At 54.0% G+C, this 17,641-nt stretch overlaps 5 protein-coding genes across 5 annotated transcripts; 3 read left to right on the top strand and 2 right to left on the bottom strand.

The window, feature by feature from the left end:
- Window positions 1-588: 588 nt before the first annotated feature.
- Window positions 589-3,867, top strand: CORC01_01283 (uncharacterized protein; the record flags this gene model as incomplete). Its single annotated transcript, XM_022612939.1, has 5 exons — window positions 589-671; window positions 997-1,224; window positions 1,277-2,657; window positions 2,709-2,844; window positions 2,900-3,867. The coding sequence occupies 5 exons, from the start codon at window positions 589-591 to the stop codon at window positions 3,865-3,867; spliced, it is 2,796 nt and encodes a 931-aa protein (XP_022480700.1).
- A 1,205-nt stretch (window positions 3,868-5,072) lies between these two features.
- On the top strand, window positions 5,073-5,611 carry CORC01_01282 (YjfJ protein; the record flags this gene model as incomplete). The annotated part of the gene is made up of 2 exons (XM_022612938.1): window positions 5,073-5,184; window positions 5,268-5,611. 2 exons carry the CDS (start codon window positions 5,073-5,075, stop codon window positions 5,609-5,611), a joined length of 456 nt encoding a protein of 151 aa, XP_022480699.1.
- A 1,286-nt stretch (window positions 5,612-6,897) lies between these two features.
- On the top strand, window positions 6,898-9,808 carry CORC01_01281 (uncharacterized protein; the record flags this gene model as incomplete). The annotated part of the gene is made up of 2 exons (XM_022612937.1): window positions 6,898-9,580; window positions 9,678-9,808. The coding sequence occupies 2 exons, from the start codon at window positions 6,898-6,900 to the stop codon at window positions 9,806-9,808; spliced, it is 2,814 nt and encodes a 937-aa protein (XP_022480698.1).
- Window positions 9,809-10,542: 734 nt separating this feature from the next.
- On the bottom strand, window positions 10,543-16,147 carry CORC01_01280 (uncharacterized protein; the record flags this gene model as incomplete). The annotated part of the gene is made up of 5 exons (XM_022612936.1): window positions 10,543-10,899; window positions 10,958-15,190; window positions 15,255-15,626; window positions 15,695-15,834; window positions 16,003-16,147. Coding segments are annotated over 5 exons (5,247 nt in total), but the record flags the coding sequence as incomplete, so codon positions are not given.
- Window positions 16,148-16,985: 838 nt separating this feature from the next.
- Window positions 16,986-17,604, bottom strand: CORC01_01279 (uncharacterized protein; the record flags this gene model as incomplete). Its single annotated transcript, XM_022612935.1, has 2 exons — window positions 16,986-17,107; window positions 17,163-17,604. 2 exons carry the CDS (start codon window positions 17,602-17,604, stop codon window positions 16,986-16,988), a joined length of 564 nt encoding a protein of 187 aa, XP_022480696.1.
- Window positions 17,605-17,641: the final 37 nt, after the last annotated feature.

Below are 17,641 nucleotides of genomic sequence, written 5' to 3'. Positions count from 1 at the left end.
CCTCGGTCACTCAAAGAGGATTGGGAGGCTGCTTATGAAGAGAAACAACACTAGAATGTCCAGATGAATGACTCTCACAGGGCTGACTGTTTGTGTCTGTCTGTGTATTCTGTGTCCGTCTGTCATGTGGCACGGTATTGACTTTGTCCGATAAAATCTGAGCAGAACCCCTCCCCGTTTCCAAGCTTCTTCACTGACCCGCCGACCACGGAGGACGGCGTTGCCGCATCGGATGGACCCACGAACGGGACCAAGCTCGATTGCACGCGAAGGGAGAGTCGAGGTAGATTGGTGGTGGGATAATGCCGCAAAGGTTCGGATCGAAGGCGACACACAAGCACCATAGAACTTGACACGCTTGTGAAGACCAAGTAAGACTTTGGACGAGGCTTCCCAGGTCGGTGGTGCGCCTTGCAGTTTGCCCAACATGAGCTTCGGCAGGCTCTGATCCACCACACGATCGCCCTGTCTCTGTGGACGAAGAGACGGGGTGGTGGAGGCGATGGAGGAGTGGAGGAAGTCTACGTACCCGTACACGTAGAAAAAAACGTTCGGGAGACGAGAGAGGGTGTCGGGTGTGTCTGGGAGATGGAGAACAGAGGCCGGTGTAAGCCGCCAACTGCCGCCCTATATCGGAGCCCTGGAACCCTTCCCCGGCGCCAACTCCTGCTGTAACACACCGAAGCTTGCACTTTCCCCTTGCCTAGGGGCCTGGTTGGTCCCTTTCGGTACACTAAGAAAAGCACCGCGCAGACCGAGGGGTGGGCAGGACGCATTGGAAGCTTTCCACTCATCCGCTCCCCAGTCCGTCGTGCCTTAACCACATGCCAACAAGACTCCCGCACAACACACCAGACTCCAATCAAGCCCAAACAAGAACAAGGCTCTCGTTCTGCACCCAGGCACATAATATGAAGGCCTCCCAGCTCCCCATTCTGTTGGGGTCACTCTTTTTCTCTCTCTCGCCACATCCTCGGCAAAGTCTCAAAAACACAGCCTCTTTAAACAAGGTGGCATTCATCAACAAGTCATCGTGACTTTGAAACCTGGTATGGCACACTGGACCAACGTCAGAGAAAATACCCCATTCACATGGGCCGGGCAATCGGCCGACGACCCTTTCAGTCAGCAATGGGCAAGCCATAATGGTCCTTCTGCTCAGCCCACCGGGCCCGCCGACTTGCTCAGTACCGACACCCCGAGGAACCTCGAGTCCCTGATCAAGTGAGTTGAGCCTTGTAGCTCTTTGCCCAAAACACAGTCTAACACTCTCCAGGGACTTCAACGACGAGCTTCAGAATAATTTTCAGCCAGGCAGTGCTTCTGGTCAGCCGTCCTCTTGCCGGTCTGTCGACGGTGCGGGGACAGACCAGACCGACCTCCCTTTCGACCTTGTCATTGACAATGACATCGACCTCGACGCGGCTAAACCAACATCGTCCGAGCTGGCCCGAACAAGCAGCCAGGCGAGTTCTTCCGGCGTTGATGAGGAGGAATCTGTCAGTTTCAGCCATGCCGGCGACTTTAACGGTGTAGGCTTCGATGATAGCTTTGGCCATGGCTTCTTCAGCGGCATCAACAGCCCGAGCACCACTTTCTCCGATGCTATTCTATCCACAAACCCCTCTCTGGAGAATAGCCCCCCCATCATTACTAGATGCCCATATCTCATCATGCAGGCAGATAATCATGTTTCTGGGGCTTCATCGGCGACTGCGGCCAACACCCCCCAGTCATCCATAATCGGTATCGATGATGCTATTTCAGACATTGGCTTTGCTACTGCAGACACACCTAGAAGCGTTCCAGGGCCCCATGTCAGTGCCTTATCAACGGGGTTGGCGAATCAAAGTCCATTTTCGGCCACCTTGAGTCCTCCGTCGCCATATTTTGATCGATTTGATTCCGATATGGGGGAGGACAGGGTTGCCGATTTGGATTCTTTGATGTGGGACACTCCATCGTCGTCCGGAGGATTTATCCCATATAGCGAGAGTCAATTGGGCCCTTCCTTGGTGGTTGTACCTCCCGACATGTCCGATGTCCACATGAGCGACTTTGGCGAATGCACAAGTCCCGACGCACCTTCATCCTCCCAGACACATCCCATCGACTATTACCTCACGGAAATATACACCCCGCCTCTATTGACACAGCCCCGGAGCGTTCCAAACACAGCGGTGCCACCGAACCCTGCAACGGCCGCGGCGGGCCAACTGTTGGTCCCGGACAGAAGACGTAGGAGACGATCAGACCCGGTCCGAATCGATGCGGCCATCAGAGGACAGGCACCTAGGCTTCAACCAACCATTCATGGCGCTAGTTCTGTATTGCCACGCAGAAGCCCCGTTCAACGTGCCACGGCCCAGTTCCTGTCCGTTTCTGGCGGTACTCACTTCCAAAGATTGCGTCCGTCCGAACCGCCGAGGAGACCAGGTGTGACGGAGCCCATGCCCATCATGGTCCACCTAAGAAGGTTAAGCAACAGCAGTAGCAGCATATCCTCCGATACACAAAACCTAGTGGGCCGGCCCGGTCGATCAGGCCCGGCTCGCGGACGCCGTCATGGCCCGATGGATCCGGTCTCTCGTGGGCAAGCCAAGGAGACGCGGAACAAGAAGATGGTTTGTATTCGCTGCAAGCAATCCAAGCAGAAGGTAAATGCCGTCCTCTACAGCTCGCTGCGACTTTTACCAACATGTGTTTAGTGTAAGAGAAGCGACGATTCCTCAGATGGCTCTTGTATCGGGTGCGACAGACATGGCGGTTCGCAAAGATGGCCAGGACCTTGCGTCCGAGCACATTTTGAGGATCTCATTCAAGCCGGAACTTGCAATTACATCTGTAAGTCGTTGTTGGAAACCCAAATGTTTCGCTTTATAGACTAACTCTCAGCCAGCACAACACGCCATCTATCACCCGACCCTCAATGGCAAGACACGCATCCGCAGAGAGCTTCCTAAACATATCCAAATCGACAACCTCATACACAGGTTAGATTGTGTGCGAAATCAGTTCAATATCCGAGTTCACCAAAAAGGTCGGTCCATTTACGTGCTTGATCTCGATTCATGTCACGAGTATCTGCTAGGACTCAGGCAGCAGATGGACGGCAGCGAGTGCAGCTTCCAGGGCTTCATCGACCGAGAAATTCTGCGTGTCGATCCGAAGACGGACGACTGGGAGCGGTGCATGACGCAGGTGACGACGTCCCGGGACGACCTGCTCGCCCTTCTTTGTCTCGTCAACAACATGCCCAGCCGCGCCAGCTTTTCCTACGTCGTGAAGCAGCAGTTCACGTCGCTGGGGACACCGGTGGAGGGGCCCATGAACGTGGAGAACCCCCAAGAGACGGACAACCTCATCCTCGCGGCCCAACTCTCCAAGATCATCTGCCGCAAGCTTGAAGTCAAGGCCTATGGGCAGCTGCAACGTCTCCTGCACGAGTCGGGCACCATGGACGACGACAAGGTGCTGCCGTTCCTACAGAGGCTCGGCCGCATCCTCCTGACACTGCGCTGGCGGCTCTCCTGGTGGGCCGTGGTTCCCGGAGACGCAACTGCCGCCGCCGTGTTCGACCAGACGGACAACGCCAGAAAACAGGCTGTATACGCGCGGGTGCAGTCGTTGTGCCGGATTCTCTACTTTTACTACTGCAGTGTTCGCAGACGATTGCCGGTGTGGACGAACATTGAGGCGCTGAGCGGCATTCGCTCAAAGTACCCCGACACCGAGGCTGAGGTTTGGGACGATTTTCCTGGTAATGAGTGCATCGAGGGATTCGAGGCGTGGATGGAGCAAGGCAAGAGGCTCATCGACCAAGCTGGGGTTTTGAATCGACTACGCTCGATGGGCTTGACGGCGTGATAAGTGCGAGTTTGCTCACTTTTCTTTTGCATGTTCGCCTCTTCTTTTGCGTCCTTTTACGATATTTTACGATATTTCCAGCCTCGTTCATCATCATTTTAGCGACATAGGCGTTGGGGGTTATTTGAGACAAATTTGGGAAGGGGAAACAGCACACTCGTTGCCACATTTACATGAGTATGAGGCGTTATATGCAGGACTGAATGAGATACCATAGAGAAACTGCGCGATCGGGAACATAGCAAGCGTCTGTCGTTTCTAGAAAATTAATTGATTTCCTGTCTATCACATCTGGGGTTTCCTTGTGAGGAGTGCTCGCCTGAGTATGATACTAGCCAATCGTAGCATGGCAATCTAGCTCACTCGTTCATGGCGCTGCTACCAAAAGATTCAAACTCTTCACTGGGCTGGAAGTTGTCTTCTCGCTCTGAGCACTTTTACGCTCCAACCCAATTTTCTTGAGATGATGTACTGAACCTGCATCTGATTCGTTGGTATTAGTGCTACTGCTGATCCGGGACAGAGGAAACAGCAAGAAAAAGGCATCGATAGAGACAGGAACAGATGCTAATCGGAGCAGACTGTAATTGTTAGCTGAGCTCAAACACCAACCCGGAGCTTTACAGCTCGTGTGCCCGTGTGTCTGTGTAGGAGAACGCAATTGAGCGACAGGGCTGAGCTGCAGCTCATAGGAAATACTGGTGTGTCGATCAATGTCTCAAAACCACAGCGACTAGCACAAGGTGGAAAGACATGCAGAATAATGCGACGACCATCACGTGTGTCTCTGTGCCTAGCAGCCTTTGAATGCAGATACGAAATACGGTCCGGCGGACTAAAGCTCCGGCTGCGTCCAATGGCAAGCTCGGTGGTGCGCCGGGTGGGGCCGTGAAGCCCGCTTGTCATCCATTGCCGGCGGTGATCGGCCCTCGTACGGGGACGGGGGGTGCTGGCCTTCCAATGGTTTTGATGAGAAGAGGATGCAAGCTTTGGGGAGAATGAAGAGATTTATAACGTAAGGGGCTATGGGTTTTGTATAAGAGTGTGGTTGCTGTCTACTCTATGTGGCCAAACTTGATTGCATAGGTAGGACAGTAGTTTGTTCAACATCAACAACTTTGTCGCAATACTCAAGCCACGAGGAGATCTAAATATCGAGAAACATTACCATAATCACATCATATCCAACATCAAAACGAAACAGTATGAATTTTATGGGCAGAAAGAGCGATGTCAAGCCAGAGGACGTGGCCAACATCCCGCCCGAGCTATCAGACCTACACTGCTTGACGGAAACAGGCGGGGTCATCACCACCAGTACGTGCCATACATAATTTATACATAATGTATATATATATATATATATATACAACGAACGCGGTACTCACACGCACGGCTAGCAATGTTTGACATCTCCGGATACCGCGTAGTCCGCACCCTCGGCGCGGTGTACGGCCTGTCGGTGCGCTCGCGCAACATCGCCGCCAGCCTGGGCATGGTGATCAAGTCGTTTGCGGGAGGGGAGCTGCGGTGGTTCACGACGATGCTGTACAACTGCCGCAACGACGCGCTGGGGCGGGTGGTGAGCGAGTGCAAGCAGCGCGGCGGCAACGCCATCATCTGTCTGCGGTTCGACGCCTCGGACTTGGGTGGGTTCGCGCAGACGTGCGCGTACGGGACGGCGTGTGTGGTGGAGAAGATTGAGGAAGATAGGGCTGTTGCGCCGCAGCTTGCTGGCGAGTAAGGGGGGGGAGGGGGGGTTCTGGGGAGGGAGGGAGAAGTGAGGTGAGGTTATCGTGGGGGTAGGTAGAGCTTGGCAGGGAGAGGCTTCGTTTCATGGAGGATCGATTGTGTGTGAGAGATGTTCTGTATTCGAGGCCTAGCATCAGGAGTTCGATACCACTGTGTTGGATCCATTTCGGGAGGTAGTTGAATCCTTGGTCTTTCAAACCCAAAACACGTCTCAGTAGATAAGTCTGTTGCTATGTATGAGCTGTTCTCGTGCGGTGAACCAATTATGGCTCGTAGTCTATCGTCTGCACCCAATATCGTGATGCTCGTGCATGGGTTGAGGACCAGGTGGGCTGCAGACAGAGTTGAGATGAGAAGCATCGGTGGCCAATGTTTGGTAGAAGAAGATTCCCCTCCCTGAACTGAGATAATATAAGGTACCTCAAGGTACCTTTGTTTAAGGCCAATGCAAGAACCACAGACCTGTCTTCAAAGGAACGTTTTGAAAAAAAGCGTTGCAGTTGGAAAATGTACTTCTTTTGCCAGGGTCCGGATCCCGCCATACGCAAAATAAGACCGCCTATTTAAGAGTTTAAGAGACCTGTTGCATTCGAACGAGCCCCGGCAAGCTCCGAAATGGGAATGCGAACGAACGATTGAAACGGGCCAAGCCCACTCCTGCCGCACTCTGCAGCCGTGGATACCTCTATGCTTCTCTTCCCACGGCGGTGGTACTCGAGATCCAGGCCATAGGGTCCGCCGCTAATCCCAAGCCAATGTACGCACCCGTGGACCACTAAGCAATTCCCCACCTCACGCACCGGCACCTACAGCTACCTTACCCAGGTAATGTAGGTAGGCACCGGATTGGACTGCTGCTCTTTGTTCGCCATTGACTCGCCTCCACGTCCACGTCCACTCCACGATCCTTCGCAACTACACCACTCTTCGACATCCCCATTCTCCTCCCTCCCCCCAACGGGCGCTCCTCTTCCTCCGTGCCCATCCTACACTCACCCCTCTTGCAACTCCATCAGATACCAAACCGCCTCGTTCGTGACTGCCCTCCGATCCATGGGGTGTGGTCGTGTCCTCCCATTTACAAAAGAGGACTGAAGCTGCCTCGAGACAGCATGCCGTTTCAAGTCACCGCGCAATCCACCTAGTTTCGATCCCATCTTTCTTTAGCTTTGGCATCTGCTGCCTTTGCCTGGGCAAAGCTTACCCCGGACGGAAGAACCGAATCCCACAAACCCTCCCGAGACTGATAATCAGTACGCCGTCTCCATCTCCGACACCATGGACACACCAAGCGCTTCCGCTGCCGCCCCTCGCCAACCTACCGCCGAGGACTCCAGGATGTCCCACGAATCATCCATCTCGAGCGTTTCCACCACCAGCCTCGTCTTCGACCGTCTTCACGAGCAGAATGAAAAGGCACACTCCTCTTCTTCCGCTCAGAGGCGGCGGGCCCCGTCCACCTCGCGCCCCGCCTACGCCGATAACCCCGACGATGATGACGACGACAATGATTACAAAGAGTCCGACGCCAATGACCTCGAGACGGGGCCCTTCTTGGCGCCGACGACGGGCATGGCGCGCCGTGTCGGTATGGACCGCGGGCTGAAGAAGGGAATATGCATACTGGCCGCTGCATTCCTCCTCGCGTGGGGAGGTGCTCTATTCGTGTTTTTGTCCCGCAAGTCGTACCAGCATGGAAGTCAAGTCGACCACGACCCGTCGGCCACGTCGCGCGGGTCCGGAAAGTCAGTCACGTTGGACCAGGTCATGTCCGGCTTCTGGTCGCCCTACTCTCACTCGATAAGCTGGATTGAGGGACCTAGTGGAGAGGATGGCCTGCTGCTCGAGCAAGGTGCCCAGGGCAAGGATTACCTCGTGGTCGAGGACGTCAGGGCCGGCAAGTTGGATCGCCAGGTTTCAGCCGAAGTCGTCCAGAGTCGCACGCTCATGAAGAACCCTTGGATCAATGTCGGTGGCCGCCAATTGCAGCCTAACGACGGACGGCCGAGCAAGGACATGAAGAAAGTGCTCGTTTCGACCGATCGCGAGCACAACTGGCGCCACTCCTTTACGGCCTTGTATTGGATTTTCGACGTCGAGACCCAGACCGCTGAGCCTCTCGACCCCGAGCATGCCGACGCGCGAGTGCAGCTCGCGACATGGAGTCCCCAGAGCAATGCCATCGTTTTCACTAGAGACAACAACCTGTTTTTGAGAAAGCTGGATGGTGACAAGAAAGTTACGCAAATCACCAAGGATGGTGGTCCCGAGTACTTTTACGGCATTCCCGACTGGGTGTATGAGGAGGAAGTCTTTGCCAGCAACAGTGCCACCTGGTATTCCGAGGATGGCAAGTATGTTGCCTTCTTACGCACCAACGAGACGGGTGTGCCCGAGTACCCATTGCAGTACTTCATGTCAAGGCCCTCGGGCAAGGAGAAACCTGCCGGCGAAGAGACCTACCCGGACGAGAAGCGCATCAAGTACCCTCGCGCCGGTAGCCATAACCCCGTCGTAGACCTTCTCTTTTACGATGTCGAGCGCGGCGACGTTTTTGCCGTTGATATTGAGGGTGGGTTTGCCGATGATGATAGACTCATCAATATGGTCCTCTGGGCCAACAGCAAGGTCCTGATCAAGGAGACCAATCGCGTAAGCGACGTCATGCGGGTGGTGCTCGTTGACGTTGTGGCTCGGACGGGCAAGACTGTAAACACCATTGATGTTGGCAAACTCGACGGCGGCTGGTTCGAGATTTCTCACGAAACTCAGTTCATCCCCGCGGACCCTGCTAATGGGAGACCGGACGATGGGTACGTTGACACTGTGATCCACGATGATGGCGACCACATTGCCTACTTCTCGCCGATGGACAACCCCGAGCCTGTCTACCTCACTGGTGGCAACTGGGAAGTCGTGAGCGGCCCCTCCGCTGTTGACCTGAAGAATAACTTGGTCTACTTCGTATCTACCAAAGAGTCCTCGATTCAACGCCATGTCTACAGCGTTCACCTCAACGGCTCCGACCTGAAGCCGTTCACGGACACCAATTTCGAGAGCTACTATGGCATCTCCTTCTCTAGCGGCGCAGGCTTCGGCCTTCTCTCGTACCTGGGCCCCAAGATCCCTTGGCAGAAGGTTATCAGTACTCCAAGCAACCCAATCAGTTACGAGCACGTTGTGGAACAAAACACACAACTCGCCGAAAACGCAAAGAAATACGAGCTGCCCATTCTCAAGTACGGGACCATCAAAGTCGACGATGTCGAGCTCAACTACGTCGAGCGCCGTCCTCCCCACTTCAATGAGAAGAAGAAGTACCCGGTCCTGTTCCAACAGTACTCCGGCCCCGGATCCCAGTCCGTGAGCAAAAGGTTCTCCGTCGACTTCCAATCCTACATCGCGTCCGCCCTCGGCTACGTCGTCGTAACAGTCGACGGCCGCGGCACGGGCTATATCGGCCGCAAGAACCGCGTCCTCATCCGCGAGAAGCTGGGCCACTGGGAGGCCATTGACCAGATCGCCGCCGCCAAGCACTGGTCCGCCCTCAAGTACGTCGACTCGGCCCGCATCGCCATCTGGGGCTGGAGCTACGGCGGCTTCCAGACCCTCAAGACGCTCGAGATGGACGCTGGCCAGACGTTCAGCTACGGCATGGCCGTCGCCCCCGTCACGGACTGGCGCTTCTACGATTCCATTTACACGGAGCGCTACATGCGCACCCCGCAGCTCAACTCGGCAGGGTACGACCAGACGGCCATCTCCAACGTCACGGCCCTTGCCGGCAACGTGCGCTGGCTGATGATGCACGGCGTTTCGGACGATAATGTGCACTATCAGAGCACCCTCACCCTCCTCGACAAGCTCAATTTAGAAGGCGTCGAGAATTATGACGTGCATGTTTTCCCTGACAGCGACCATGGTATTTACTTTCATAATGCAAACAAGATTGTCTACGATAGTGAGTTTATGCATTTCCCTCAGTCTCCCACCTTTTTTTCCCTTTGCGAGAGGCCATGGCAAGGAAGTTTACTAATCATCAACCCTTCCCCTCGCAGAATTAAACAACTGGCTCATCAACGCCTTCAACGGGGAATGGCTCAAGATTGCTGATGCGAAACCCACGATCGAGAAAGAGAAGAAGAAGAGGTTAAGCGAAGCGAAGTCTGGCAGTGTACCGATTTCTTAATTCTGCTTCCAAGAGGAGTTTCGGAGCTGGATTGTATGATGTTTATTGTTTGAAGCTGTTGCTTTAATAGAATTGACTTGAGCACATGCTCTTCAAATGTGAAGCCAGATCTGATACCTAACTCGTAGTCGTGGCGAATGTCACGTTGCTCCTATTGACCTCAGTGATTACCTTCTCCATGTGATGCTAGCTACTGATTTTAGACCTCCCATAATATGAGACCGATCCTGGGCAAAAGCCGGCAGTCGCGGCATACTTTCTTCAATGTTCGGGCTATGGCCAGTTAGGCTCAGACATTCCTGTTCACATCGACATTTATGCACGCCAGTTGTCATCAGAAAAGAGTCAACGTTAAATGAACTATCATACAGTTTTGGGTTCGAGCGACAGGCTCGAAATATCCCTGAATCGGTAATGGCGAGAGAGTCTAGCTTCGAGTGTGCATATTGGAAAAATAAGCATCACCCGATAGCTCCCTCGCTTTAACACTCATCCGCCTGCCGGAAATGCTCATCCATCCAGAGAGCAAAGAAGATACGATTACAGGGAGCCCTCGGTTATCTCAACGCCATCCTCCGCGTTCATAGAATTTTATTGGCGCCGGTGCCGTAACCCTTGCCGGCCGCCTGATACCTCATGCCGCCGAAAATAATAGACTGTGGATATAAGTGAGTGGCCTTATGATGTTGCCTCGCTTGGGGCACAAAGGTCCAACCATTGTCTGGTGTCCTCATCTAGAATCCAAAGCCAGTGGGCTGGGGCGCAAAGCCGTTTGTCTGGCCGTAAGGCGCAGGAGGAGCGCCACCCATGCCGCCAGGGCCGGCAGTGATCATGAGGCGGTTGCCGCCCAGGATAGGAGTGTTGGTCTCATCCTTCTCCTGCTCCTTCTCCTTGCTCTTGCGAGCCTCGTTGTCGGCCTTGAGGGCAGCCAAGTCCTTCGTCTGCTGGCACAACATGTTGATCATGTAAGGCATAGCGAAATCGGTGAGGCCGCTGCGCCAGGAGATCTCAAGGACCAGGTCAGGGCGGATGAGCTCGTAGCAGGCATAGAGCATGCCAACGTAGCACTCACGGCTACCAACATCGACAAACTATGCTATGTTAGTAACTAATCCATAATGAACAAAGTAGGATGGGAAAAGGGCTTACGTAGCGGAGTAAATCTTCCACGACATCAGTCTTGCCTGAAATGGCAGCGGTCTCAATGGCATCCTTGAAGAGCTTGTCCTGCTTGGAAAGAGCAATCGACTTCTCCCAACGCTTGTTCTTGCGGTAGATGCTGGCTGCGATCTGACGGAAGAAGATCAAGTCGTGCTTCTCCAGACGAGAGGCAAGGTCGACGGGGTCATAGTTATCGTAGTTCTCGACAGAGTCGCGAAGCGTCTTGTAGTCCTCCTCCTCGATCAACAAGTCGTTGATGGCGTTGTTTACGGTGCGCTTGTTTTGAGTTTGAACGTTAATAAGGAAAGGCTTAATGAGCGGCAGGTTATCACTCTTCTCAAACATCTTGACCACACGGTTAACGTCGATGCGAGCAGTAAGCGCTTGAAGGAGATCAGTGAGCAGAGATGGGTGCTGCTCAAGGTAGAAGTTGATGGCGCGGTAGTAAATCTCCAAGTTGGCCACCTTGACAACAATCTCCTTGAACTGCTGGTGCTCCCATGAGTTCTCGGGGCGCTCAATGACCGCCAGAGCAGCGTTGTCAAATTCATCGTAGTGGTAGTAGCAGAAGACCAGCTCGGGCCAGAGGTTCGCCTCCTCGCAAGCGCGAATGATCTTGGGCAGATTCATTCTGCTCCAGAAGAGCTTGAGGTGCTCCATCAAACGCTCGGGGTGGTACTTGGACAAGGCAATGCCGAGCTCGGTGAACATACCCATGTGGGCGCGCTCGAGACCAAGACCCTGCTCCAAGACCCCGATGAGTTCATCAAAGTAGCCGTTGCGCTCGTACTGCTTGACAAGAGTCTGCAATTGCTCAGCGTCAACAATCAGGTTGAGACCGCAGATCTGGGCAAGACGGAACTCCTTCTTTTCAACGCAGGCCTCGTGCACTTGCTTCCAAACCTTGATGTTATTGGCCTTGCGAGCGCATTCAACAGCGGCCTGGTACTCCTCGAGGTGGACAAGGGTAGTTGCCAGCTTGGCCCAGTTGGAGATGCTGGTGAAGAAGATCTTGGAAGCCTGGTATAGGCCTTGCTCATAGGCCTTGTCTCCAGACTCCTCAATGTTGGCGACGTTGGTGCCGCGGAGAAAGTCTTCGAGCTCGCCGAGCTCATCCAGACGAGCGTAGCAGAAGGCGAGGGCAGTGTCGATGGCGGGCTCGCGCAGTGTCTTTCTGGCCATGCGGAGGTACTTAATGAGATCCTGGTCCTTGCCAGCGCGGGCAGCGGTCTCGATAACCTCCTCGTAGTTCTTGGGGTCATCGGCCTTAATGTAGGATTCGATGGAGTCGGTGACACGCAGGCCATCAAGCTGAGCCTTGGCCACCTTGCTCCAAACCTCGGGCAAGTCAACCTCCTCGGCGTAAGCTTGGGCACGGTCGATGCTCACGACGTTCTCTACCAGGACATCAACAGCGGAGGTCTTGTCACCAGTCTTCTTAAAGATCTCGAAAGCCTCCTCGTGGAGACCGACGTCGATACAGGCTGATGCAATATCCGGCGCGCTGAAATTGTCCATACGGTGGATGTAGTCCATAACCTTACCCTTATCGGCCTTAGCAGCGGTGAACAAGAGCAAGTTTTGAAGATTGGTGTTGTCGCTGAAGGGTGACGGCTCGAGGACAATCTTCTCGAGCAGCTCAATGAGCTCGAGAGGGAGATCGCAAGCAAGGAAGGCGGCAACGGCCTCAGAAACCTTGGAAGGGTCGGTGGACTCGGGAACCGCGGTCGCAGTCACTTGGTCAATCACAGAGCGGCGGTGGATGTTGTTCTCGCTGAGAACAAACGTCCACAGCTCACGGTCAGCCCGCTCGAGCAGGTATCGAGCCTGGTTGCGGTACATGCCGTTCTCGTTGGTAATGTTGACGAGCTCGAGGTCGTTCTGACCCTTGGAGTAGGCAATGAAGGCCAGGTTGGGGTCGCGCTTCTCGCAGTATTTACCAACGCTGAGCGTGTCATACTGGTCGTTCTCTTTGAGGAATTTCTCCGGGTTGTTGTTCGAGTCAATGTAGATCTTGGCGAGAGCATTGAACACAGCCTGCTGCTGGTTGCCAGCAGCAAGGGTTGCCTCGAGGAAAGGCAACAGAAGCTTGAGACGGTTGCGAGACTCAACCTCAGACACAAGCTCATCGATGGGAATCGAGGCGGGGTTAACAGTCGACAACAGGTTCTTGATGATGCTTTCGTCACAGTCGACATCCAACAGACCACCGATGACGGCGGGAGTCCGGCTGGGGTTGACACGCTGGACGTATGTCTCGATGGACTGGAATTGCTGCTGCTGGTACAGGTAGAGGACCAAGTCGTGAACGAAGTTAAATCTGTCGCAAACGATAATGAGAGGCAGCTGCTCCTGAAGTCTAGCTTCCTTCAGGAAGTTCTTAACCTTCTCAGCATTGTAGTAGTTGCTGTCTCTGCAGATACGCTCAACCTCGTTGAACTGACCCATCTTGGTAGCAGACTCGATGTACTTGAAGTGGACGTCGGGGTCCTCAGAGAGGTTGACAATGCTGCCAAGGTAGTAGAAGAGACCCTCGGCAGTCTTGTACTTCTCAAAAAGATCAATCAGGCGCACGGGACCCAACAAGTCGGAGTACTTGGTGGCAATCTGAACCACCGCTTGCAGGTTCTGGCGGATGTTGTGCTTGATCATGGCGTCCAAGCAATCCAGCGATTGCTCGACGGACAGCTTGCCGAAGAAACCGGTTAGCCAGTCGATGTTGAAATTAGGAGTGGCCGCGATGTTCACAACGACACGCTTGACGGCGGCAGGGTCCTCGTAGAGCTCCAACGCCTTTTGGGCCAAACCGGCCTGTTCACAGAGTGTTGCAATGCGAGTCTTGTCAAAGTGAGAGAACATGTCATTTCCAAGAATGGCATCGGCGACCTGGGGGGCATTTATCAGGTTCATCTCCAGGAGACGAGTTTGAAGATGACCCTGGTCAGGTCTGTTGTCCTTCAACGCGTCCAGTAAGAAAGCCGTGGCTTGCTGAATCATGCCCTGGGACTGGAAGATATCGACTACCCTCTCAATGTCGACCAGGGAGCCGCCCTCGTTGTTGGCCAATGCTGTAGCGAATTCTGCTCCCTTCTCCGGGTTGACACGAACGATATGCTGAAGGAGCTGAACATAGTCGGGTTGGTAGTTGGCCTGGGAGGCATAGGGCAGAATCTTTTCGAATTGACCAGTCTCGGCAAAGCCAGCAACAACCTTGTGGGGGATGTTGGCCTTGAGATAAAGAGTGAGGGCCATGTTCAGGTCATGAGGTCTGACAAGATCACCGAGTCTCTCGGATGCAGTCAACTTGCCCTCCTTTTGCCACTTCTCCAGCAAATTGAGACGATTCTGGGCGAGAACGGGCTGAGCAAGCTCAATGGACTCGTGCTCGTTCAGCGCACCCTTGTCGAGCAAAAGACCAAAGTATTGGAGGACAAAGGACATTTGACCGGGCTGCTGCGGGAGCGACTTGAATCTCTCGATCGTCTCGGCGGTTCGAAGGAACTGGCGGGGAGAGTTGGCCGCGATCTTGGCAGCCTCCATGAACTGACCGCTGTTGAAAAGTTGCTCGAATTGACGGGCATAGAGATTATCAGCACCGGGGAGGCCAGCTCGTGATGCCATCTTGATAGCCATATCGGTGTTGGCCGGGTTCTGGAGGAGGTAGGGAATGACGTTGCTGTCGTCGATCGAAACGAAGAGAACTTGACCCTTGCGGTTGATGCCAACAATGCCGCGAGACTCGTTGTCAGGGCAGGTCGTGAAGATGGTATCGCTGGAAATTCGGTTCATGAAGATGCAGGCGGCCGTCTCGAGATCGTAAACGTGGATAAATCCATACTTGGTGACCATGAAAATGACTCCGTATTTCTGAGACACCTGCATAGCCACGGGGAAATCGCTGACGGCCTCGGGAGGGAAGAAAATGTCGACGGCCTTCTTCTGGAATACGGGGTTTGACTCGGCGTGATCAACCTCGACGATGTGAAGCTTCGCGCCAGTAGCGGTTCTCACAGCGAAGGTGAAGAGCTTAGTGTCGGCGGGGGCACCCTCCAAGCGCAGCGAGCCAAATGCCGCAGCATGACCCTCGATAGCCTGGCTGATACCGCGGTCTTTGGAGTACAGTTGCATCGCACCAACCACACGGCCCTGCTGTTGCGAGATACCGACAACTACCATCCACTTCCCCTCAGCGTTGGTTCGGTAGTTGATGATTTGGCAGCCCTAGTTAATGTATTTAGCGCACTGTTTGGTGACATGCGGGGGATGGAGGAAGCATTGCACTCACGTTGAGGTTAGCATTGCGCTTGAACACCTCTACCGGCTGGGCCTGACTGGGGTCGTAGACGTCCCAATGGTAGACTGCTGAATCTGTAACCAGGCCCAAAGTAGTGTCGCTGATCCACTTCCAGTACTGGACGTCCTCGTTCATTGTGGTGGACTTGAGTTTTGCCTTCTTCTCGAGGTCGAAGATCTGCAGTGTTCTCGATTGCGCCTTAAGGGCGATGACTTGGCGAGTCCAGTGCATGATGGCACTGTCGGCCTTGATGGGGCGCCGTGTGACATTGTTGCCGTTCTTCAGGTCGACAATGACCACTTCGGGTTGGGCAGCCTCGTTCTTCTTTTCCCGAATGCAGACATAGGAATCTGACTCGAGTGTCTGGAAGAGAGCAAGTCAGTCATGATGATGCCACTGAGCGGTATGATGGGCGGGCGGAGATGGCTCACGCAGGAGTTGAAGCCGATCGAAGAGTCCTCGACACCGGCTGTCTGAAGCTGGATCAGCTCCTGGAACTTGATCGGTAGTGGCGCCATGACTGGCGTTATCTGTGACAAGGAGCTTCCAGAAACGAAGTTGCGCTCCTCAGCTAGGCGGTGTCAGCTCGCGGATTCGGAGTGGTCAGCTGGTCGGGTGTCGCGGGATTTCGTAGATTCGGCGACGTGGTGTGGTGTATGTTGGAGAGAAAGGAGTAGGAGCTGGGGATAGCTTCCTTGCGACCCGACTGAATGCGCAAAAGGCAATTAATACAGGAAACAAAGAGCGGTAATGAGAAGGCGTAAATACGGGGTAGCGATGCACCTCGCAGCGATGGCGATCTGGAGGGCAAACGTTGATGATGGTGTTTGTTTGGGGTGGTGGTGGTGGGAGGAATGGGAAAGATGGGTACGGGATACGTAGTTCGCTTGTGGTGAGGTGGAAGGTTGGAGATTATTTTAGGTGCAGTACGGATACCTTACGTTGCCTGTCCGGTTCGTTGCTGCCAGTGCCAGGTTGTTGCGCACTGAGCCGGGTGCGCGACGCCTGAGGTCTGTGGTTTGCTGCCAGCTTCCCACGCTCACGCTTGCCAGGCTTCCAGGCTTGCTCCTGTCGCTCCTTGTTGTCTTCAGCCAATTGAGACCAGCCTGGCCCGTGCGCTTGGCTCTTCACTGGATGGGCAAGGTCCTGTCACGTGGTAATTTTGCTGAGGTGTCCGTTTCCAGGTCAGGTCGGGTTCCTGCTTCCTGCCCGGACGCATGTTTGGCCGGATGCGGGATGACATAAGCAGTTTACCAGCTCTGGCGACCCGACCGGCTTGGCCCACAATCATTGCTTGAGTTCCGGTTGCTTTACCTTGCCTATCGCGAAGAACACTATTTAAAAAAGATTGGGACTGTGTGACTTCATTTGAAAGCTGAATCCCGCTCAGGTTGATCCCCAAAGCCAGTAAAGCCGGGGAAGGAGACCCTCATAAGAGATCGGGACACCGAGTTCATTGAACTTAGGAGCTGAAGTTCGCTCTGTTCAGAGTCCATCAATCGTGTGAAATTCATGACTATTTGCAGACTCAAAAGAAATATAGCAAGAGTGGATGGTTTCATACAGTGTGGCAACGTAAGGTAGTCGAGATAACATGACAGCTTGCCACCGGGTTTTCCATTGGCATTCAGCAGAGTCCAATCATCCTTGTCTACCAAAATCACCTCACCATCACTTACTAACTGGCCCACTGCTTAGCATATTGGCGGAAAAAGATGAGTTTCAAATCCTGAAGAATTGAGGTCTCACGTTGCCTTCAGCAGGCACGAGAGGATCGCTATAAATGACATGGTCGACGGACGTGGGCAGGTTATGGACAGACTGATTGTCGCCATCTTGAGTGTCTATGATAAGATTAGTGCTTGGTTAAGATCTCTGTTGCCCGTGGATCAAACTCACCTGTGGAAATCGAGTTGATGCGCCTGCTATCATCCATGGTCACACGCACCTGTGCCATGACGTCGGCTGCGAAATCTTGGTGGTCGTCCATCAGAATGTCGTAGAACGTATGGAAACCCAACAGACACTCCGGGTCGTTGCCGAGTCTTTCAAAGGCGGCGGTGTAGCGAGCGCTGGGTGCATTCGTCTTCTCAATAGCCAAGCAATACATCCAAGGCCTGACTGCCGCCTGCGCAAAGACCTTTATAAGCTGTTCATAGTCCTCGCGATCATCCTCGTCAGCGGTCCTGTGCTGCTTGGCAATGGACGCCGTGCGCAACGCCATTCGATCACCAAGCAGCAACTGCCGCACACGCAGGCAGACGGCACGTTCAAAGGACGAACCACAGTTCAGGCCTATCCAAATGGACATGTCAAAGGCAGTGATGAGGTCGTCAATCATATCCGGCACCGATCGCACAGTTGAATCCGGATGCTGC

Source organism: Colletotrichum orchidophilum (genome assembly GCF_001831195.1).
Source record: "Colletotrichum orchidophilum strain IMI 309357 chromosome Unknown Scaffold_6.1, whole genome shotgun sequence".
Lineage (NCBI taxonomy): Eukaryota > Fungi > Ascomycota > Sordariomycetes > Glomerellales > Glomerellaceae > Colletotrichum > Colletotrichum orchidophilum.
Note: the sequence above shows the minus strand (reverse complement) of the source record. Positions and strands in the feature narration are given on the sequence as shown.